This window comes from Delphinus delphis, chromosome 6 (assembly GCF_949987515.2).
Source record: "Delphinus delphis chromosome 6, mDelDel1.2, whole genome shotgun sequence".
NCBI classification, from domain to species: Eukaryota; Metazoa; Chordata; class Mammalia; order Artiodactyla; family Delphinidae; genus Delphinus; species Delphinus delphis.
This window is the reverse complement of record NC_082688.1, coordinates 36,870,879-36,894,482: the sequence shown is the minus strand read 5'-3', so window position 1 is coordinate 36,894,482 and position 23,604 is coordinate 36,870,879. Positions and strand designations below refer to the sequence as shown.

Sequence of the window (23,604 nt, the reverse complement as noted above, 5' to 3'; positions counted from 1 at the left end):
TCCTACAACTCAACAATAAAAAGACAAGTCAGTTTTTAAAATGGGTAGAACAGGAGTCGATAACTAACCTACTGTGCCTACCATGTTCCAAGCACAATGCGTGGGTTCTAGGGACACAGGGTTGACTCTATCCCTAGATACAGTCCCTACCCTGTTCCTCAAGGAACTGCACTCTAGTCTGGGGACAGATACGTAAACATAACATAATAAACCTTCAGCGCCCTCCAGCCAAAGGTACTCCATCACCCTCCACATTCATTTGTGCTTTATCCCTGATTCAGAGAGTCAGCTTTCCAGACTCTATGTGTTGCTCTGTTTCTCCATTTGAACGTGTATATGACACAGTCAGTGGTTTTGTGGGTCAAAATCAGAAACTCTTATGCGCGTATTACTTGTGAATGCTTTTGAAAATCGTGCTATAAAAGGGGGTGGAGGGGTATTCATTGAAGATCAAGTGATGGCTGTAGCCCACAGGTACTCCTAAAATTACTTCCATGTGTGCAAGAAAGTTCTTTATGCTCCATTTAGTCCAGGCCTCAGATTGTGGCCTGGACCCTGGGGAAGCATAGTACTGTACGTAAGGGGAAGCCCCCTTCCCAAGCCCCAAACCCACAGTATCTGTAGCACTTAAAGAAAAAAAACTGTTTAAATTATGTACATAGGGGCTTCCCTGGTGGCGCAGGGGTTAAGAATCCGCCTGCCAATGCAGAGGACACGGGTTTGAGCCCTGGTCCGGGGAGATCCCACATGCCGCGGAGCACCTAAGCCCGTGTGCTACAACTACTGAGCCTGTGCTCTAGAGCCCATGAGCCACAGCTACTGGAGCCCATGCACCTAGAGCCTGTGCTCCGCAACAAGAGAAGCCACCGCAATGAGAAGCCACGCGCCGCAATGAAGAGTAGCCGCCGCTCATCGCAACTAGAGAAAGCCCGCACACAGCAACAAAGACCCAACACAGCCAAAAATAAATAAATAATAAAAAATATATATATGTACATAACAGATATTTATTAGAAAGTTAGATGAAACAAAAAGAATAAAATTAAAAAATAATCGAAAATCACTCAACAGCAATAATCACTGTTAACATTTTGTTGCAAAGTCAGCCCTCCATATCTGCGGGTTGTGCATGCATAGATTCAACCAACCGAGGATTAAAAATATTCAGGAAAAATGTTCCAGAAAGTTCCAAAAAGCTAAACTTGAATTTGCCATGCTCTGACAACTATTTACATAGCATTTACATTGTATCAGGTATTACAAGTAATCTGAAGATGATTTAAAGTAAACGGGAGGATGTGTGTAGGTTATATGCAAATACTACGACATTTTATATAAGGGACCTGAGCACCCTTGGATTTTGGTACTGTTTATGCTTTCAAGTTTTCTTCCATGTATATTGCTATGGTTTGAATGTCTGTGTGTCCCCTCCCCGCCATCCATGTGTTGAATTCTAAGTCCCAAAGGTCATGGTAGTAAGAGGTAGGGCCTCTGGGAAGTGATTAGGTCTTGAGAGCAGAGCCCTCCTGAATGAGATTAGCGCTTTTATAAAACAGGAAGATCCCTTGTCCGTTACACTATGTGAAGACACAGGTAGAAGGTGCTAACTATGAACCAGAAAGTGGGCTTTCACCAGAACTCAGCCATGCTGGAACCTTCATCCTAATCTTGGACTTCCCAGCCTCCAGAACTGTAAGAAATACATTTCTGCTGTTTATAAAGCCACCCAGTCTGAGGTATTTTGTCATAGCAGCCTGAATGGACTGACAGATATAGAGATATATTTATTTACAACAATGGTGTCATACTGTAAATTCTGTTTGTAATCTGCTATTTTCACTTAATAGTTTGTGAATAGTTTCTCAAGTCAATAATAATCAAATTAACCAACGTTGTTTTAATGATACTCTGTTCTGTACGTTTTTGGTTTTTTTTTTTTGGCTGCGTTGGGTCTTCATTGCTGCTCGTGGGCTTTCTCTAGTTGTGGTGAGCAGGGGCTACTCTTCGTTGCGGTGCACGGGCTTCTCAGGGCTTCTCATTGCAGTGGCTTCTCTTGTTGCAGAGCACGGGCTCTAGGCGCACAGGCTTCAGTAGTTGTGGCACCCGGGCCCAGCAGTTGTGGCTCGTGGGCTTTAGAGTACAAGCTCAGTAGTTATGGCACGTGGGCTTAGTTGCTCCGCGGCATGTGGGATCTTCCCGGACCAGGGCTCGAACCGTGTCCCCTGCATTGGCAGGCGGATTCTTAACCACTGTGCCACCAGGGAAGTCCCTGTTCTGTAATTTTAAAACTGATTATTGTTGGAATTTTACTGTGTTCCCAACTTTCTGTTATCCTTGTGGCATATATATTTGAGTTCAAAGTTTTCTTGGCAAAGGAAGAGAAGAGATGGGAAGGAGTGAAGGGGAAATTATCTCACATACCTCATAGCAAAACTTCCTCAAAATTATCTTTATCCCTCTCTACAAAATCCCATACTTTAAGGCAGCTGTTCCTCTCTTTTCTTTTTCTCATCTTGTCTCTGCAAATACCCACTCCCCTCCACTGCTAAACATTGGTTCCCTTCCCTCTTCCCATAAACCTTAATCTTTTTTCCTACTTACAAATTATATCTTAACAGCTTTGTTAAGGTATAATTCACATACCATAAAATCCACTCTTTTATAAAACTGAGACATAATTCACATTCCATAAAACTATGGAGTTTTTATTTTATTCACAGACTTGTGTAACCATCACCGCTATCTGATTTCAGAACATTTTCATCACCCCCGAAAAGAACCTCCATCCCCATTAGTAGTCACTCCCCATCTTCCAGTCCCTCAGTCCCTGGCAACCACTATTCTACTTTTTGTTTCTGTGTATTTGCCTATTCTGGACATTTCATGTAAATGGAATCATATAACATCATACAAAGAAGCCTTTTACGACTGGCTTCTTTCACTTACCTTTTCGAGATTCTGTCATGCTGTATGTAGCATGTGTCAGTACTTCATTCCTTTTATCGCTAAATAATATTCCATTATGTATACCATATTATGTTTATCTGTTCATCAGTTGATGAACATTTGAATTGTTCCCACTTTTCTGGCTACTGTGAATAATGCTGCTGTGAATATTTGTATACAAGCTTTTGTGTGAACATACGTCTTCATTTCTCTTGGGTATATACCTAGGAGTAGAATTTCTAAGTCATATGGTAACTCTATGTTTAACATTTTGAGGAACTGCCAGACTGTTTTTCCAAAGTGACTGCACCATTTTACAATGGCTCCAGCACTGTTTGAGGGTTGCAGTTTCTCCACATCCATCCACCAGCATTTGTTATTGCCTTTTATCTTAGTGGGAATGAAGTGGTATCTCATTGTGGTTTTTATTTCTCTAATGACTAATGATGTTGAACATCTTTTCATGTGCTTATTAATCATTTGTATGTCTTCTTTGGAGAAATGTCTATTCAAGTTCTTTGCCCAGTTTTTAATTGGGTTATGTACTTTTTATTGTTGAGTTGTAAGAGTTCCTTGTATATTCTAATCAGAAGACTCTTATCAGATACACAATTTGCAAATATTTTCTCTCATCCTCTGAGTTGTCTTTTCACTTTCTTGATGGTCTCCCTTGAGGCACAAAGGTTTTTGATTTTTATGAAATCTATCTTATCTGTTTTCTCTATTATCACTTGTGTTTTTGGTATCTTATCTAAGAAAGCATCCCATCTTAATCTTAATCTAAGATAATGCATTTACTCCCATGTTTTCTTCTGTAACTCTTAGCCTTGTGGCTCAGTTTAGCCTCTCTGATTTCTGCCTTTCTGCATATCTACTCCTTACCTCAATCAACACACAAAGGCTTGGGAAGTCCAACAGAGGAGCCTTCCTCTCAGAAAGGAAAGGAGGAAGAAAGAAGGTAAATACTTGCTTTTTAATTTTAATGTAATTTAACTTAACACAAAAGAATATATTTAATAATGTCCCTTGCACGTGTATTTATTAGACACTTGAATTTTTTCTTTTGTGTGTTGCCTGTTCATGTCCTTGAGCATGTGTGACTTGCCTGGCCCTTTACTGTACTCCACATGAAGAGCTCTGATCCTGTGATCTAAATGAGTTACACTTTTAAAAATTGGTGGTATATGGGTTCAACTAAATGATGCAGAACTTATAGGCAGTGAGGGGTTTAGACTCATGGTAGGTAAGGAAAATGACAGGAATGATAAGGAAAAGAAGAGAAATGAATGAATTAGGAGAAATTAGGTAGGAGAAGTCTGAGCAAGTGAAGTCTTTTGGGACATGAACTTGGTAGCACAGGAGACTAGAACTTGAGGAGGCCATTCTGCCATGGTCCAGCCAAGAGACCAGAGAAGCTTAGAATGGACTCTGTGTAGAGAACTTGACCTTAACCTATCAGAATTAAAACTGGGAAGAGAAGACTTTTTAGGGGACCCTCATAGTTAAAGTTTTGGCTAAAACTGGGCAGAATCTGGGCACTGCAGATCTGTACCCTCAGCTAGATAAATATTAAGAATATTTTTTGCCTGGGGACTTCCCTGGTGGCGCAGTGGTTAAGAATCCACCTGCCAATGCAGGGAATGTGGGTTCAAGCCCTGGTCCGGGAAGATCCCACATGCTGCGGAGCAACTAAGCCCATGTGCCACAACTACTCACCCTGCACTCTAGAACCCGCGAGCCACAACTACTGAGCCTGCGTGCCACAACTACTGAAGCCTGTGCGCCTAGAGCCCCTGCTCCTCAACAAGAGAAGCCACCGCGATGAGAAGCCCGCGCACTGCAAGGAAGAGTAGCCCCCGCGCGCCACAACTAGAGAAAGCTTGTGCGCAGCAGCGAAGACCCAATGCAGCCAAAAATAAATTAATTAATTTTTTAAAAAAAGGATATATTATGCCTCATGTTTGCCAAGCCTTATCTGATGTTGTGCTAGAATGATACAAAAAAGATAAAAACAGACCTCTACCCACCTTGAGAAGGAAGAGGCTGGCATCAGCCATACTAGTAGTCTGATGCCTAACTCGGTCTCTATTCAAGAAGCTCTAGTACAGTAGTGGAGAGAGTGAGGATCTTTAGCCCACAGCCATCAGAGAGGGGCAGGTATTCTGGGGCTCAGAGGAGGAGAAAAGGTGTCCAAGATGACATAGGCGTCAAATGATATAATACATTAAAATTTATTTTTCTTGCAAAATTATAGCTTATTGCTATGCATACGTGATACATTATTTGTGATTTCCCCCCCTCATCTGTAAACGTGCTGTAGCTGTGTCTAAGACATCTCTGTATCTCCTCAGTGCCTAGTACCCTTTCAGGCATCTTAGACAGTTTTTTCTTAGTTATGTCATTATTCATACATTTTTTGTACTCAGGACTAGTCGTTATTTACTGCTAAGAAAGAGAAGGAGAAAATGCTGTCCCTGAGATTCCCCAGACCTTCAGATGTGGCATTTTGTTGCAAGTGGATGCATGACGAACTTAAAATGAAGGGGAACTCAAGAGCTGGACCTGTGCAATGCAGAAAATGTGCCTTGACGAGCTGTATTATCCAGCTGCATCTTGACTCTGAATCTTTTTTCCTCTTGGGCTCTTCTCCATCTGAAAATGATATGGGTAAGGGCATGTCCCTGACTTCGGGAAGGTGACATTAGGTTCCCTTTCTTTCCCTCTCTCTCCAGGTACCAAGCTCTCCTGATGAAATGTGTTCTGCCCCACTGGGCTCCGGGGGCAGTGTCTGGTGCTGTTGATGCCCTTGTTCGAACTTTCCAGAATGGATAGTCCCCCAAAGCTGACTGGAGAGACCCTCATCGTCCACCACATCCCCCTGGTACACTGTCAAGTCCCAGACAGGCAATGCTGCGGAGGGGCAAGTGCAGGTAGCGGGAGCACAAGACCCAATCCCTTCTGCCCACCTGAGCTGGGCATCACCCAGCCTGATCAAGACCTGGGACAAGCCGACTCCCTGCTATACAACAGTCTGCATTCTGCTCCCGGGGGATCTGCGCGATCTGCAGACAGCACCAAGAACAGAGGTCGGGATGGAAGAGGCCCCGGGGCCCCTAAACGACACAATCCCTTTTTGCTGCAAGAGGGTATTGCTGAGCCAGGACTTGGTGACCTGTATGATGACAGCATTGGTGATAGTGCCACCCAGCAGTCCTTCCACCTGCACGGGGCTGGCCAGCCCACCTTCCATCCCTCCTCTTTCCAGCTGCCACCACCTGGCCCCAGAGTGGGCAGGCCATGGGAGGCAACACATAGTCGGGCTGGAGTGGTGGAGGGGCAGGAACAGGAGCCAGTGACCACCTTGGATGCCCAGCAGTGCAGCAGTAGCCACAGTTGCCGGCCAGAGCCGGAAGCAGAGACGATGGAGCTGGATGAGTACGGGGGCCCTGGTGGGAGTGGCAGCGGGGGTGGAGCCAGTGATACCTCTGGCTTTTCCTTTGACCAGGAGTGGAAGCTCAGTTCAGATGAATCCCCAAGGAACCCCAGATGCTCAGGCTCAGGACCCCAGCACTGCCGCTGCAGTAGCACATCCAGTCAGTCCGAGGCGGCTGACCAGTCCATGGGCTATGTGAGCGACTCCTCCTGCAACAGCTCAGACGGAGTGCTGGTCACCTTCAGCACCCTCTACAACAAGATGCACGGCAACTCCCATGCCAATCTCAACTCTGCCCCGCAATCTTGCAGCGACTCTTCCTTCTGCAGCCACTCAGACCCCAGCGCCTTCTACCTGGACCTGCAGCCCTCCCCAGCAGAGTCTAAGATGTCTTGTGAGTCCCACCACCCTGACAGTGGAGGGAGGGAAGGTGGCTATGGTTGTCCTCATGCCTCGTCTCCTGAGCTTGATGCCAACTGCAACTCCTACCGCTCGCACTGTGAGCCCTGCCCAGCTGTGGCTGACCTCACAGCCTGCTTCCAGAGCCAGGCCCGTCTTGTTGTGGCCACACAGAATTACTATAAACTTGTCACCTGTGACCTGTCCTCCCAATCATCCCCAAGCCCAGCTGGCTCTTCCATCACCAGCTGCTCAGAGGAACACACCAAGATAAGTCCTGCGCCAGGCCCTGGCCCAGACCCTGGCCCTAACCAGCCCTCTGAGTATTACCTGTTCCAGAAGCCAGAAGTCCAGCCAGAGGAACAAGAAGCAGTGGGCTCTGAAGTGGAAGCACCTGCTCCCGTGGGCCCCACTGTGATCGAGGGGCAGGTGTACACTAATACTTCACCCCCCAACCTCAGCACTGGACGTCAGCGCTCTCGAAGCTACGACCGCGGCCTAGAGCGCAGCCCTCCTATCCGCCTGGGCTCACTGGAACGCATGTTGAGTTGCCCAGTACGCCTGAGTGAGGGCCCTGCAGCCCTGACTGGGCCTAGTTCCCCACCTCGGCGTGTCACCTCCTTTGCTGAACTCGCCAAGGGCCGGAAGAAAACTGCAGGCTCTGGCTCCCCCCCACTGCGAGTGAGCGCTGGGGACTCCTCCCAGGAGTTCTCACCCATCCAGGAAGCCCAGCAAGACAGGGTGGGCCCACTAGATGAGGGCACTCACTGTAGCCATAGCCTACCACCCATGCCCTTGGGGCCAGGCCTGGACCTAGTTGGCCCAGAGCCCTGGTCCACCCAGGTCTGTCAGGGCCTCCAGTCCAGTGAGATGCCACCTGCTGGCCTCAGAGCTGCTGGGCAAGGCCCCCTGGCCCAGCTGATGGATCCAGGGCCTGCTCTCCCAGGGAGCCCAGCCAGCAGCCATACCCAGAGGGATGCAAGAGCTAGAGCTGACGGTAAGGAACCTAAAGGCTGGAGAATACCAGGGTGTGTGCATGGCCTCCTCAGTAGTAGGGCCCTGCCCACCACCCCACGCATACCACTAGAGGTTCCTCAGCCTAGATCAATCATCTTTCCAGTCCAGAGCATGTCCTACGGTTGTAATAGGGGGAAGGAGGATGGAGAATAAAAAATACACCAAGGAGATAAAATTAGCACAACTTAGAGATTGATGTATCGGGAAAGGAAGTACTCAAAAGATTGTGATTCTAAGCCCCGATGACTGGAAATATGTTGATACATGGTTAGGGACTGTAAACACAGAAGTAGATTTACTGGAAAAGGAATAAGGCATGAGTTCCATTTTGGACATTAAGGAATTTGCAGTGTTTAAGGGAAATGTCCAACAGGCAAACCACCCTGGGTATCAGTAAGTTCATTCTTTGATCAGTGATTGTAGCCACTCTTCAAAGAACCTGAGACCTGACACTTAACCTTTAAGCCTCCCAGGCCAGCTCTTTCCCTATTTACTTTATTACACTTAAGTAATTATTTTTTAAAAGCTCTATGTTAAGTGGGTGCTGGTGATAGATGAGAGGAACAATCTCTGTCCTTAAGGAATTCCGATGAAGGGTAGAAACAGAAAAGGAAACAAAATTAAAATGTAGAGATGGCAGTGTGCGGTACAAAATTAAAATGTAGAGATGGCGGTGTGTGGTACTAGTCTATGAGAGGGATAGCTAAACAGACCAAAATGTCAGAGGAGTGCTCATACAGTTTACATTTAAGCACAGTCTAGAAAAATGATTAGGAATAGGCTTTGTGGAGACTCATAAAAAGAACATTCTAGGCCCATACAGTAGTCTATACAAAATCACAAAGGCACAGCATATCTTGATGCTTTCCAGAAACTGCAGATAATTTAGTATAGCTATAGTGGAATGTGGATGGAACCATTGAAGGATTTTAATCAGGAAAGTGGCATTTTTTGGTTTGTTACAGCATAGTGGCATGTTTTGATTTGCATTTTAGAAAGATTTCTGATGGTTTGGGTGGAAGGTAGATTAGAAAGGATGTCTCCCTGGAGGTCAGGAGACCCCTGTGATCAGAGAGTCATTGGAATAAAAATAGTAGTTGAAGCTATGAGTGGATGAGAACATCCAGGGAGAATGTGTAGAGTTATAAAGGGAATGATGGACGGAGCCCTGGGGATACAGTGATTTAAGGTTGAGCAGAGCAACCCTCAAAGGAGACTGAGAAAAATTAGCCAAGAAAATAGAGGGAAAACCAGGAGAGGGTGAAGTCACAGGAGCCAAAGGAGGAGAACGTTTCAAAAAGAGTTAGTTCAACAAATGAGTTCTGAAAAGAAATCACTAGGATTAAGGCTGAAGAATCCCAAGAGCAGCATTTGGGAGTGGCCAGCGTAGAAGCCAGATCTCAGAAGGTTTGGAAGGAAAGGGGAGATAAAGCAGGGGAAAGGTCGATAAAGGGGAATTGGCTGTCTGTAGCCTTAGGTTGGTCTGTTGGCTTCTCAAAGGAAAAGGGTTAAAAAAAATCATAAATGGTGTTGTCTCTGCTGTTAGGGAGATCACAGTCTATCAGAAGACTTCACACTCCTAAACATACACAGAGGAGGTGCCCTTGGGGAAGGGATGCAGGAGGGTCTCTAGGGAAGAGGGGGGTCAGAAACAGCAGGGATTGGTCAGAGTGCTTTGGAACCCACGCTCTTCTGAGATTGCAGTGTCTGGTGGGTGATATCTAGGCACAGGGCTTGCAGTCTGAGGGCAAGAGCAGCCCTGGTCAGAGATGGGAGGAGAGGCCTTAAAAGTGTTTTTGCTATCAGGTAAGAATTTTCATATTGAGATGCTGTTTTGTTTCATAAGTCTCCAGTGACTTACCACAGGGCTTTTTTCTTGATTCTGTATGACTTTTTTTTTTATATCAAAAAATGATGACAAAAGAAGTGAGATCTCTTTGAGATTCTGAGCAGCAGAATCAAGATTCAAAAGGGTTTTACCAAGTCGGGAAAGAACGTTTTGTTCTTTCAGGGACCAATATGAACTTTGATAATGTAAGCTGTACTTGAGTTGATTTGGGATATTTAATTGATTGCAAACTCAGAATGAGTCAGCAGTTTGGAAGGGCTTCCAAAAAGTTAAAATGGTTGGATTCATTTAGAGACTCGAGAAGGGAGGAGTTGATAGTCCCCCTCACCCTTGTGAACCACTTAGAGCCCTCCTGGAAGTTCTGGACACTCCATTTTAAGAGGGAACCAAGGGGCTGGGGCTGTGTCGCCCACAGAAGAACAGACTTGGGTGAATGTGGTCTCTATCTCCAATTTTCTTAAGGGCTGTCACATAGAAAATGAGAAAACTTATTCCCTGTATTCCCTGAGGGTAGAACTGATACCCACTCCCCACAGTAGACACCCCTCCCCCTTTCCTGATCTTACTGCCTGAGAACTTAGCAGGGAGGATTTTTAAAAGAGTAGGAATAGATAGTCTAATTCAGACATACTCTGCATAGCATGTACAGTAAAGCTGGGATTGGGAGGGCCTACTCTGATAGCCAACGTCAGCTCAGTCTTGAAATTTGGTATTTAAGTAAGTGGAGAGGATGAAGACATTCCCAGTAGGAAAAGCAGTGTGCTTAAAGATGGGAATGGGGGGGAAGAGTGGTGTCAATGAGCATGGCAGGTGTGGACGTTTGAGGGGAGAGCAGCTAATTTGTGGCAGGTGTGGACACCTACCTGACTGAGAAGATTAAACTTTGTTCTGTGGGCAGTAGCGCCGCAGGAAATAAAATACTTCCTAAAGCTGGTATGTAAGAAGATTTGGATGCAGTGAGCCTATACTGAACCGAGGGTGACAGTGAGGCTTCATTCATTTAACGAATCTTTATTCAGTACCCACCATGCACCAGGGTCTGTTCTAGGCACTGGGGATACAGCAGTAAACAATTTAAAAATCCCTGCTTTTCTGGAGCCCTTATAAGGAGTAATGGACAATAAACAAATAAGATAATTTCTGATAGTGAAAAATGGCTAAAAAGGAAATAAAACAGGGTGATGAGAGCATGACTTGCCAGAGGGACTGGGGTGGTCAGAGAAGGTCTTAATGAAGTGATGCTTGAGCTGATGCCTGAATGATGAGACAATTTCAGCGAGAACAAAAGACCCCGAGATGTTAATGAACTTGGCATGTTGAAGGACAGAAGAAGGTATTGCTGGAGCATAGTGAGCCAGGGAGAATGACAAGGGTTGTTCTCTGATCACTGACTGGGAATAGCAGGAGGGTATAGTCTGAAAATTTCCACTGAGAGTGGTTCTGAAGCATCTCCTTTACAGGGTGTGTTCACCATCCCCTTAAGACTCGCTGAAGTAAATAAATGGGGAAAGATGAGGAATAGGAAAATCCAGCCTGATATCATTTCATGTGTAGTACAATGTGGTAAAGAGAACATTAGCCCCGAAGTCAAACTCTGACTTAGGCAGAATTCTAGCTCTGCAGCTTTCTAGTTGTGTGACCTTGGGCGAATGACTTAATCTCTAAATTTCCAATACCCAGATCTTTCAAGTATGGATACTAATTCCTTCCTCAGAACTGTGGAGCCAGGGGTGCCAGTGAACCACACCCAGGGTTTCAGGTGGTATGGATGCTTATAGCGCCACCTTGTGTTCTTTTACATGTTTACAGTGTGTGCAGTGTTTCATTAGCTGCACAGCCCATACACAAAGACTTTCCCTCTGTGCAGCGTCCTGTTGTGTGAGTGAGTCCCGTGTTTTGGAGTGAGACCCGTGTTTTGAGGGACACTGACTAGAAGATTGGCTGAAAGAACAGGAGAGGACCACTCCTGGGGAACACACCTCTATGTAGAGGGAACAGATGTGGACTCTGGGGCTCCAATACCAGGATCATGAGAGAGTGGGAGCAGGGTGGATAGGGTGACAGGGGGGCTGATTCTAGCTGCAAGTAAAGAAATATTTTATTGTGGTTAGATTTGCTCAAAAATGAAATGTGTCGTCTCTAGTGGAGACAGGGGATGATGGGCGAAAGCTTGAAGTAAATTAACATCTTGACCCTGAAAATATATTACTAACTCCAAGTCTTTAGGCCTTAGAAACAGAGAAAATGACGGTTCTGCCATTGGCAGAAATGGAAATCATCAGGAGAATGAATGAGGTGTTTTAAAATGGCAAATTTTAAATGAAAGCAGAACCCTAAAGCAGAATGATCTAGAGATCAAGAAGAAGGTTGGGGCTAAAGCCATGGGTTCAGGAGTTGCCTGTACGACTGTCTGAACGTGAACAAGGCAGGGAAGAAAGTGTAGAGTGAAATATAAGAATTGAGCCTTAAGATATGCCCGTCTTTGAAGTCAAGAAAATGAAGAAGGACTGAACAGTCAAGAGGTACAAGACAGGTCAATGTCATAAAAACACTAGGAAAAGTTTTACAAAAGACGGGAGGAGCACATTCCACAAACTTGAATTACCCCTACCCCATTCAATTCCTTCAGCCCAGGTCCTACCCCGCTCATCCCCTTTCCCCAGGGAGCGTCATCTCCTGCTTCTTGTCTTCCCCTCACGTGAGTTCAGTGTTCATCTGATTCCTTCTCCATCCCTGTTGCCGCAGGGGGTGGTGCTGAGAGCCGACCAGTCCTTCGCTACAGCAAGGAGCAGAGGCCAACCACGCTGCCCATCCAGCCCTTCGTGTTCCAGCACCACTTCCCCAAGCAGCTGGCCAAGTCCCGGGCCCTCCACAGCCTCTCCCAGCTCTACAGCCTCTCGGGCTGCACCCGTGCACCGCAGCGTGCCCCTCTGGCTGCCCCCACTGCTCAGGTCCCAGCGCACGCTCCTTCAGGGGAGCCTCAGGCATCCAGCAGCGGAGGTGCCAGGAAAGCTGGGCCTGAGCCACAAACCTCACGGCCGTCACCCCTGGGCAGCTACTCCCCCATCCGGAGTGCCGGCCCCTTTGGGCCCAGCACCGACTCTTCTGCCTCCACTTCGTGCTCCCCTCCCCCAGAGCAGACCACAGCCACAGAAAGCCCACCTCCATGGGGCCGCTCCTGTCCTCCTGCTGTCCGGCCTGCCACCTCCCAGCAGCCACAAAAGGAGCATCAGAAGATACTGACCTTGGCTGAGTACCGACTCCATGGAACAGGAAGCTTGCCTCCTCTGGGCTCCTGGAGATCTAGCCTCAGCCGGGCGGAGAGCCTGGCCCGGGGAGGTGGTGAGGGCAGCATGGCTTCCAGGCCCAATAATGGTATGAGGTTCAGTGCCTGCCCCCCACCCCACCCCAAGCAAGCTACCTCCCCGCTGAATGGTTTCTTATACTCCAGCTTGGGGTCAGAGGTTACAGTGTTTGCATCTGTGGCTAACATCCCAACCCTCATGTTTTATATGGGCCCACTGGGTGGGTATGAAATGCTGTCTTCTGACTATTTCCTGTCTCTTTTGCTAATCTGTTCTGCTTTCAGCCAACCATCTATCCCCTCAAGCACTCAAGTGGAGGGAATACAGGAGGAAGAACCCTCTAGGGCCACCTGGTCTGTCAGGGAGCCTAGACCGAAGGCCACAGGATGGTCGACTGGCCCGAAGGAACCCCATCTTTGAGTTCCCTGGCTCCCTCAGTGCTGCTGGCCATCTGAACTGCCGGCTGAATGGTGTGTGGGCCAGATCCCCAGTAAACCCAGGGCAGGCCCTGCCATAGCTGGGAGGGGCTAGAGAAGGGGTCAGTCCCCAAAATCACATGGCTCAGAGGGTATGAGGCACTGAACTGAGCTGCATCTCAGAAAGAGAATTCCTTGGAATTGATTTTTCTCTTCTTTTCAGGTCAAGTAGTGAAGCCGTTACCACTGACCTGTCCTGACTTCCAAGACCCCTTTTCCTTGACTGAGAAGCCTCCAGCTGAGTTCTGTCTGTCCCCAGATGGCAACTCAGAGGCCGTTTCCATTGACCTTCTTCAGAAAAAAGGTGAATATTACTCCTAGCTCCGGACGGGAAATCTGCTATCACTACCTATTTGTGCCTGTTGCCCTACTATCTAGCCCTTCGGAATATTTTCCTGTTCTAGGACTCCAAGTGCTGGGAGGGAATTAGAGAGCACAGGTACTGGGGCAAGAGGCAGAAGTCTTTGTACTGTGGGTCGTGAGTATTTGCAAGTGAGCAAGGATCCTTTATCAGATGCTTAAGAATCAGGTTTTAGTTTCCTCCCTCAGGGAGCTAAGTATAGTGAGGGAGACTCCCATGTGCTATACTGGGGGAGCTCAAGTGCTACAAGCTCTAGCGGTTTGGGTAAACATGATGGTAACATCTAATAAGGTAAGGACTGACAAGGAACCAGTCTATCTAGCAGACCTGTTTAAGTGAGATGATGGGGAGAGGATTGAGCATAACTGCGGGCCTTAGAGAAGCAGCCTGTGAAAGGGAGAAAGATGAAGCTAAAGTCCCTCGCAGAGGCAGAGTGGGGGACTCAGAGTTTAGGGAGAGGGAAGAACCTTAGGCAAGAAGGGGAATAGCCACCTTCCTCCAAGTTGGAAAGGGATTAAGAGAGGGCAGGTGGGAAGGAAGATAGTTGTAATGTAGCTCTGTCTTTTGGATGGACAGGGAAGTTGAATTCATCACCAGTGGCCTCTGTTCTCTGTGTGAAGTAGAGCCAAGGGCTTGAGAGAGGGGTCAAGATTTGGCAAGGCAACGTGAGAGCATAGCAAAGAGTGCTACAAGGCACACGTCAAAGAAGTGCTTCTCCCAGGCACTGGTGTGAGTAGCGCTGGACTTTCTCCTACAACAGCCAATAGCCTGGTTTCTCAGAGTGGAGAGGACAGATGGTTAGAGTGATCCAGGTTTGGAGCAAGAGGGCAAGGAAGTGAGGATGTTGAGTGTCTTGACAATGGAATCATTGAGGTGGGTCTCGGCAGGGAGGTGAAAATAGGAGGGGCTTGAGAACCGGGCAAAAACAGGAAGAGGCCAGGGCCTGCTGTGTGTGCAGGGACAGAGAGAGTGAGTGTGTGTGTGTGTGTGTGTGTGTGTGTGTGTGGAAGCCCTTCCCTCTTCCCACTGAGGGCTCAGTCCCAGCTGAGTTGCCCAGGGACTTGATTAGGGACCCATCACATCAAATTCTCACTTGCAGGGCTGGTGAAAGCTATTAACACGGCTGTAGACCTCATTGTGGCCCATTTTGGCACAAGCCGGGATCCTGGGGTAAAGGTAGGCAAGAAACTGTGGAGAGCTGAGCTCTACCCTGCTGACCCTCACCTATTCTCTGCTACCACCTGCCCTTGCTCTCTTGCCTCTAGAACTCAGAGTTGGGTACTTAGAGATGGGGATCGCAAGAGAAGCACCGTAAGGACTAAGAGAGTCAGAAAGGACCAAGGTCAGGCTCCAGATGATTCCCTGTACTTCCCTACTGCATCCACAGGCAAAGCTGGGGAATAGTTCTGTGAGCCCCAATGTAGGCCACCTGGTTCTGAAGTACTTGTGCCCTGCGGTCCGGGCGGTGTTGGAGGACGGGCTCAAGGCCTTTGTGCTGGATGTCATCATCGGGCAGCGGAAGAACACCCCGTGGAGTGTGGTTGAGGCTTCCACACAGCTAGGTAAGTGCTGGCTGGCAAGATAGGGACCCCAGGCTGAATTTCAGGGTTCCAGGATTGGGCACGTGACCTCCAACTCTGGCTTCCTCCCAGGCCCATCCACCAAGGTTTTGCACGGCCTGTACAACAAAGTCAGCCAATTCCCAGAGCTCACCAGTCATACCATGCGCTTCAACGCCTTCATCCTCGGCCTGCTCAAGTGAGTGTGTGGAAATCTACAAACCACTGGTCCCCTCCCCTGGGCTCTGGCACTTCTGAAGAACCAGCTCCCTAGACTGGGTCAGAAAGGGTGGATCTGCAGGATCTTTGGCCAGGGCCCAGGCTCACTTTCTCCCCACCTAGCTACAGCCTCTCTCAGTAGGTCACTGGTCTCCCAGCAGACCCATCAGTCTCTGGCACTGATCACCAACATGGTCTTCTGCTTTTACAAATCCATAATCTGGCTCATTTGGAAATTAACCTGGTTCTCAGTTTCTTTGGATATTGTAACCCTGATCCTGTCCATTCCAGCACTGCTTCCAAATCCTGCTTGACCCAGTTCACCTTGGCACCCACATCACAGTATCCTTCTTTTCTCAAGTATGGGCCGAGGTCATCCCCTTTGGTCCTGAGCTATCCTGTCCTCTCACTCAGCAGCTGCCCTGACTTCCTGGGTCACGGGCAAGCCAACTCCATTCTAAGAGGAAGTGATTGGCTTGTGAATCACATGTTCACTCCCTCCCTATTAACCAGGTAGCATCACTGCCATAGCAGGGAGATGTTCACCTATACCTCTGCCCTGTGCGTGACCGCCCCCCCATATCTGTCTTCTTTGTATCTTATCATCTGGCTATATCCACACAAGACTCAACTCTCTTCACCTATCTCCCTACAGCATCCGGTCCCTGGAGTTCTGGTTTAATCACCTCTATAACCATGAAGGTAATGCTCAGAACCCTGCTCTGTCTTGCAAACTCAGCAGAGGCCAGACCTCGGAGGATCGAAAGAGGGAGGCACAGCTGTCTTTTCAGATGCTAGAAGTGGGGAGGAGAACCACACAGGCTTTCATCCTCAAGGCTTGGGCTTCTACCCAAGTCCTCTCCCAGCCTCTGCTTGTGTTAGAGCCTTGGAGTCAGCGGGATACTCAGGCAATCTGGGAGTCAGGGTGGCCAGGAACCTCTCTCCTCTGAACTCACGGCTGCCACTTAAGATTGTGGAGCTTCCGCACTGCACAACTTCAGAAGGCATCGTTTACACCGTAGTGCATCTAAGTGGCACGGCACACAGCCTGTGCAGCAGTCCACAGTGACTCCACCCAGGTTGCCTTTCACAGGCCCACCCCAGGCCGGGCTCTGCTTCTCTGTGTGGCTCAGTCCCTCTCTCTTTCTCCCCTAGATATCATCCAGACCCACTACCAGCCGTGGGGTTTCCTGAACGCGGCGCATACGGTGTGCCCTGGCCTCCTGGAGGAACTGCTGCTGCTGCTCCAGCCCCTGGCCCTCCTGCCCTTCAGCCTCGACCTACTGTTCCAGCACCGGCTGTTGCAGAGTGGGCAGCGGCAGCGGCAGCACAAGGAGCTGCTGCGGGTGTCCCAGGACTTGCTGCTGTCCGCCCACTCGACACTGCAGCTGGCCCGCTCCCGGAGCCAGGAGGGCCCTGGAGACATGGACGGGGCAGCCCGTGGGGAGCGGGTGAAGGGTGTGGGTGCCCCAGAAGGTGGAGAAGATGAGGAAGAAGACAAGGAGACAGAGGCAGCTGAGAGCTCAGGGCGTGGCAGGTGGGCCCGAAGTGGGCAGGCTGGCTGGTGGTACCAGCTCATGCAGAGCTCCCAGGTCTACATCGATGGCTCCGCTGAGGGCTCTAGGTTCCCCCGGGGTGGCAGCAATAGCAGCAGTGGCAGCAGCAGTGAGAAAAAGAAAGGGACGGGAGGTGGGGGGCCACCCCCCCGAGAGGGAGTCGTGGAGGGAGCTGAGGCCTGCCCTGCCCCTGAGGAGACCCTTGGCCGGGAGAGGGGCTGGCCTTTCTGGATGGGGAGCCCCCCTGATTCTGTACTGGCTGAGCTGAGGCGCAGCCGGGAGAGGGAGGGGCCCACTGCCCCCCCAGCAGAAAATGAGGAAGGAGCCTTAGAGCCTTCACCCGGGGTCATCAAGTGGGGACACCTCTTCGGGTCCCGAAAGGCTCAGCGGGAGGCCCGGCCCACAAACAGGTAAGAGACAGCCCCTGGTGTGGACAGACGGACGGGGGTGCCTGCTCTAAGCCAGGGCACAGACAGAGCCAGAGCCCGGCTGCTATCCCCTAGGCTACCCTCGGACTGGCTCAGCCTGGACAAGTCCATGTTCCAGCTAGTGGCGCAAACAGTGGGTGCCCGCCGGGAGCCAGAGCCCAAGGAGGGCCTGCAGGAGCCACAGTCTCCAGCCCTGCCTTCCAGCACTCCATGGTGAGCCCTGGGAGACAGAGGGATTTGGGGGCTGGGTTTGGCCCTGGGTGGGGTTTCTCTGACCTCCATTTGTTGTTTCCCCAGCGAGGTGAAGGCACTGTGCCACTATCTGGCCACAGGCCCTGGACAGCTGAGCTTCCACAAGGGAGACATCCTGCGGGTGCTGGGGCCAGCCGGAAGAGACTGGCTGCGCTGCAGCCGTGGCCCTGACACTGGCCTGGTGCCTCTGGCCTATGTGACTTTGACCCCAACTCCAAGTCCAACCCCTGGAAGTAGCCAAAACTGAGGCCCTGTGCATGCTGGTGGCCTCAGGGACCCTCACAACCCCTAGACTCGTAGCCTGAGAGCCCTTCCCAAGCCCTCTGGCCTGGTTACAGAGAGTAGACCGAGAGCTGGGGGCCGCATACCCCTGTGCTCAGTATCAATTACTCCCCCTTAACTGTCCCAGTGACCTCGTCCAGATCTCCCCCCAGGAAAGGAGGGAAGGGACGCAGCACTGGGCTGCCAGAATTTCCCCCGCCTATCTTGGCCAGCCCTCCCATGGGTACAGACAGGCATGTCCCTGTGGAGGGAGGTGACCAGAAGGCCCGTTTGTGGGGGTCCCTAGGCCAGGTGGTGAGAAGGATGGGTGACAGTATTGGGGCCAGTTCCCTGAGCCCCCAGCTTTAAGTAGGCTGTGGCCAGTGCCTGGTGGTCAGAGGAGGGAGGAGGAGCCCAGGCTCTGTTTATGTATTTATTTATTTATTTATTACACCTATTAATAAAAAAGGTGCTCGGCCTCCAAACCGTTCTCTCTTTGTGCCTTCTCCCACCCTCCAGACCATCTTTCTTCTTTGCAAAAGGATGGCTGGGATAGGATGAAAAGGAAAGAGAGAACTTGAAGTCTAGGTACCTACGCCAGGAGCTGCTTCTGGATGGTGCTGAGGCCCAGAGCATCATGGGTGAGATGCCCATATGTGCGGCCAAACTGGAACTTATACCCTGTGTGGCCAAAAGATTCTGTCATTTGTAGCCAGAGGCATAGAAAAGTTATTTCTCAGCCAGTTGCCTAGAACCTCCAAGTTATCCTTCAAAATCTGGTCCTAACTACTCCCTAGGAGCTACATCAGTTTCCTTTTCTGCCCAGTGAGAAAGCGGACCCAAGGTCCCCCCATATCTACTAGTTCCAAGCCCTAAACCACCTCCACCCATCTCTCTCTCTCTCTCACACACACACACACACACACACACACACACAAATATTCCAGTCCCCGAAGCCTCCCTCTGGGGGCTGTCCTCACCTGGCACATAGCCCCCATATTTAGGTACAAGGCCCAGGTTCTGAGGGTAGGTCCTGGAAAGTGAGGGGAGATGTTTAGGATCCTTCTGGGATCTGACCCCTGACTTCATCTGTCCAAATTCCTGCAGTGCCTGGTTGCTGAGCACAGGAAAGCTGGAACCGAAGAGGAAGCGAGCACGGGGCACATAACCAGTGAAGCCTAGGGGAGGGGGATACTAAGTCAGTACCTCCTGGGCACCTCCCCAGGCCTTTGGTCATTACCCACTTCCTCTCACCTGGCATGAAGAACTTGCGAGGATCTCTGTCATCCATGGAATAAGGGGAAGCCTTCTGAGGAGAAGTTGATAGAAGAAAAACAGGGCTATCAAGTTCAGCCCCTGGGCTGTAACACAAGCTCCCAGGGAGGTGAGGCTGGCGGTCTAGCCCACATCCCCTGTCCCACAGCCATGCTACACATGACCACCCCAGACCTGGCCACACAGAGGTAAGGCTCCCCACTCCCGCCTCGTACTCCCCATCAGCCTTCTCCGTCTCACTTGTTCCACCTCCTGCCCCAGCTCTGGCTCCTTTTCCGTCTCTAGCTCTGCCTCCAGCTTTGGCTCTTGGTCTTTCTCCACGTCTTTCTCTCCCTTGGCCTCCTTTGGCAGCTCCTGACTCCTCTGTCGCCCATACCACTGAGTGAAATCATTCAGAGCCTCAGCCCAGACCCGGCTGCTGTTCTTGGCAAAGATGAACTGTGCCTGGGGTACAAAACCTAGGTAGGCAGGGGGCAAGGACGATTTGTTAGTGTGTGGGACCCATGTTCTGGGATGGGGGGTACCTGTTCATACCTGGGTACATACCTGTGTACCCAGGGATCATGCTGGAGCTGAGCCTTTCGTGTCCACGCCTGACAGGCAGGCTTTTCCTGGGACCGTCGGGAGATCTTGGAGGCCGGATGGGAGGCAGAAGTGTGCGGTGGGAAGGGAGCCGGGCTAGGCCAGGAGAGCCGCGAAGTAGCTGCCCAGTCATCTGCCCATAGGTCTGGCCCATGCTGAACCGAAGTAGCGGGCAGTGTCCAGTGTACCTGTAGCACAAGTCTCACCCACTCACCTCTAGAATCCCCGGCCTCACCATCCCCAGAGGCAGAAGCAGAGACCTCTGAAGCCCTGATCTCTTCTGGACTCAGCTGTGTATATATTTGGAGCAGGCGTTTCTTAGTTCTCTGTCTGGGTTTTCAACCCTTCCCCTCTGCTGCTACCCTGTTACCATGGAGAGCACAACACAAAGCTTCATAGCAGGCCCGGCTACTACTGTTCCCTTGCTTTTCCTTTTCCATCCAACATCATAGACATCCCAGCCATAAGCCTCCCATACCAGAATGTCCACCTGGCCCCCAAGGCCGAGGTGGCACAACTCTGCCACCTTTTACACCCTTTTACACCCCTGTTCCCAGAAGCAAACACGTGTGCTCTGGGCAGAAGTCTTACCCTGGGATATAATGAGGGTTCTGAGGGTTCAGCCCTGGTATGAAGGTGCTAGCCATAGCCTTGGGAACCCAGGCGAAGTTCCCTTCGTTTCTCTGAGCCGTTTCTCTGAGCTGAGCTCCTGGGCTGTGTGTGCTGACTGTGTCAAGGGCTGGGAGGCCGAGCCAGAGGCAGGAGGTGGGGCTTGGGGAGGAGAGAGGGGTTGGGGCACTAGTGTGATGGCTGTCAGGGCCCGGGCCGCAGGGGAGTAGAGGCTCACTGGTCCGTCCACTCCGGATCAAGGGCAGCCCTGCCACCTGGGGGCAGGGAGAAGGCCGCATACAGCCTTGCCACTGCAGAACCAAAGGAAGCCCTGAAGTGGCAGGTGGGGGAGCAAAAACTGACAGGCCCATTGAGCTCTGTCTCGAAAGAGGGCCCTTCCTTCCTAAGCCCCTCTCTGAGCACCTGCCTGAGGAGGTGTGGATTGTACGCTCTGTGAGTCTTGGTTGAAGGTGATGGAATTCCTAGGAAAGCCCAGGGGGGAGGTGATAGGGAGAAAAGGAACCTGAAGACCTCTAGGCAGTGACATTGTTTATTTTCAGTAACGTAAGGACAAGAATTACTACTATAATCCGGATCATCATCCATTCAACAAATATGCCGTGCTCTGCCAGGCATGCCGTACAGGGGCAGAACGTCATTTAGTATCTCTGAACCCTACTATCCTCATTTATAAAATGCAGGTGCTGCTGTTGTGAGGCTCAGATTAATGTATGCAGATGTGCTTTGTAACAAACACCTTGAAGCCAGAATGGTGGGGTAGGGGAAAGGGCACAGGCGTGAAGTCAGGCAGCCATGGGCTCCTAACAGCTTGTGAGCTTGAGCCGACCTTACCTTCTCTGAGCAGGTGGCTTCTTCTGAACCTGAAATCCCTAAACTCTTAACATGAAGGTTAAAATAGCCTAACCTACCAAGGTGGTGTCAAAAATAAAGTCAGATAGTGTGTGTGAAAGAACTTACCCCAGCACCTGGCACGCAGCTGCTAAAACTTAATTTCCTTTCCTATTGTTTAGTATCGTCTCTAAGCGTCTAACACAAATGGGAGATCAATGGATGGTTAGTAAATTCAGGGGTTACAGGTTTTCTCACTGGGGGGGTTCAAGGGAAGGAGATATGAAGGTAATGTTGAGGTTTAATGAGGGGGCAAATTAGAATTTGTTAAGAAAACAATTCAGATCCTAAGAGCAGTACAGACCAGGAAAAAGATGCGGGGAGGGGAGCATGATTAGAACTTTACGGCTGGTTCAGGGCCAGGCTGGTCCACCTTTCCAGGACGCAGAGCCTCTGCTCTCCTCCCCACGCCTGACTGTGCCAGTGCCTGGGCTAACCCAGCATGTGTCACTGACTTCTTGGGAATTGCACAAGAGGGCCCCAAAGAATACATTTCATGCTCCTCAGTGTTCTGCCAAGAACACTTGGTATGTGTCACTTAGAGCTAGAGTTAGAGAGGACTTGGCTCCCAGGAAATATGCTAGAGTGAGGGTGGGAGCTGAGGGGAGAGCCCAGAAGAGCAGGAATATGTCAAGGCTAACAACCTGGACTTCTGGATTCTGTAACAGACACTGTTGGTTGCACACTTCATACCTATTCCCTACCCCCGTCTCCCTTCTTCCTAACAGAACTTTAATTTTGTTCTGCCAAGCAGTCAGGAACTTCAGGGAAGCTGGAGCCAGCCGTAGGAATGAGTCTGGATTAGTCTAAGCCCATCATAGTAGTCCCATTCCCCTTGCCAGTGACTGGTTAGGCATGGGCTTGTGGCAACCTGGACAGTATGAGGGCAAGTCTGCTGGGGTGAAGGAGTGTCCTGGGAAGAGTTTCTTTGCTCTTAAAAAGATGCACAACAAATTAGAGAAAGAGAGATGGACAAGAAGGAATGATGTCTTTTCCTGCCTCTAGAAATTCTGTGGATGTGATGCTGGAACCTTGGCAGGCACCATGAAACCTGTGGAAAGCTAAGCTAACCTGGGAACAAAGCCTGAATCCATGCAGGGTGGATGGCAGAATAGCAAGGCCTGGGTCCTTGATGGTAATGTTGAGCCTCTGACTTAACCAACCTTCTTATGAAATAATTTCATTATTGTTAAGGCCACTTTAAGTTTTCTTTTACTTAGAGCCAAAGGCGTCATAATATAAAAGTAAAACAAAACAAAACAAAAACACTAGTTCTAAAAACAAAAACAAAACGCTAGTTCTAATCCTAGTCACTAGAGATACAGACCCTGGCCAAATTCATCTCATCAGCCCTCAGTTTTCTCATCTATAAAATGGGTAAACTAATGTTACTACCTCATTGAGCAGGATATGGTAGATGAGATGATGCAAAAAGAGCAGCTGGCCCAGTGTCTAACTTGCTAATAAGTAAATAGCAATTCATTGTGTTTAGTTAGAATTTGGTAGGATGGGAGAAAAGAAAAAAGTAGTAAGACTGGGAGTTCGGGGGAAAGAATCTGTGAAGTTGAGAAATGGAAAGGTTAGAATTTAAAATTGGGATGTAGATTAAGATGCAGAGACTGGAACAATTTCTGCAGAAAAGACCATGGCAGCTAGAATCTGGGTAAGAGTTAATATAAGTTAGGAAACAAATTATAATTAGTCTTAGATTCATGGTTTGTGAAGAAACAGCTCACTGTTCTTGGTGAAATGGCTTGTTGCTATTATTGTTTCCATCTGTGTAAAGAGTATTTCTAAATCCCTGAAGATTGGAAGGACATTCTAACCTGGGAAAGGAGTGGAAGAGCTAGCTGAGGGGCCTGTAGGAATGCTCATTGCCTTGGTGCCTCCTTCCGAGGGACAGTCATGGTAACCTACCCACAACTTGTTCCTGACGACAGCTGCCACACCCAGCGGCCAGTGTTGGATGTGGCAGCAGAGAAATGTTTCGCTGGGATTACACCCATCTACAAGATGAAGGTCCAGTTAGGAAAGTCACGACAGTGCCCTGCTCACTCCACACAGCCTGCTGGGTCTCCCAAATGGCAGTCTACAACTCTCTTGTGCTCTGCCTTTGATCTGACCGGGAATTGCTGTAAAATTTCATGTAAATAAATACAAATAGCGAA

General features: G+C 49.5%; 2 protein-coding genes across 4 annotated transcripts in view; one reads left to right on the top strand and one right to left on the bottom strand.

Annotated features, from left to right (window-relative positions):
* Positions 1 to 23,604, top strand: part of RUSC2 (RUN and SH3 domain containing 2) — a 62,573-nt gene extending 38,969 nt beyond the window's left edge. For 2 of the 3 annotated variants that reach the window (XM_060014560.1, XM_060014561.1), the window contains exons 2-14: positions 5,679 to 7,775; positions 12,390 to 13,019; positions 13,234 to 13,419; positions 13,589 to 13,729; positions 14,886 to 14,962; positions 15,174 to 15,348; positions 15,439 to 15,544; positions 16,220 to 16,266; positions 16,720 to 17,530; positions 17,624 to 17,761; positions 17,846 to 18,702; positions 19,169 to 19,524; positions 22,442 to 23,604. In XM_060014560.1, the coding sequence (XP_059870543.1) occupies positions 5,747 to 7,775; positions 12,390 to 13,019; positions 13,234 to 13,419; positions 13,589 to 13,729; positions 14,886 to 14,962; positions 15,174 to 15,348; positions 15,439 to 15,544; positions 16,220 to 16,266; positions 16,720 to 17,530; positions 17,624 to 17,761; positions 17,846 to 18,047 (4,542 nt within the window). In that variant the 5' untranslated portion in view covers positions 5,679 to 5,746 and the 3' untranslated portion in view covers positions 18,048 to 18,702; positions 19,169 to 19,524; positions 22,442 to 23,604. The remainder of the gene's footprint in view (positions 1 to 5,678; positions 7,776 to 12,389; positions 13,020 to 13,233; positions 13,420 to 13,588; positions 13,730 to 14,885; positions 14,963 to 15,173; positions 15,349 to 15,438; positions 15,545 to 16,219; positions 16,267 to 16,719; positions 17,531 to 17,623; positions 17,762 to 17,845; positions 18,703 to 19,168; positions 19,525 to 22,441) is intronic. The other variant, XM_060014563.1, reaches the window with a different exon arrangement.
* CIMIP2B (ciliary microtubule inner protein 2B) lies at positions 18,606 to 20,565 on the bottom strand. The gene is made up of 6 exons (XM_060014564.2): positions 20,510 to 20,565; positions 19,883 to 20,106; positions 19,577 to 19,794; positions 19,316 to 19,367; positions 19,042 to 19,239; positions 18,606 to 18,742 (listed from the first exon to the last, which is right to left on the bottom strand). Exons 1-6 carry the CDS (start codon positions 20,563 to 20,565, stop codon positions 18,654 to 18,656), a joined length of 837 nt encoding a protein of 278 aa, XP_059870547.1. The 3' UTR covers positions 18,606 to 18,653.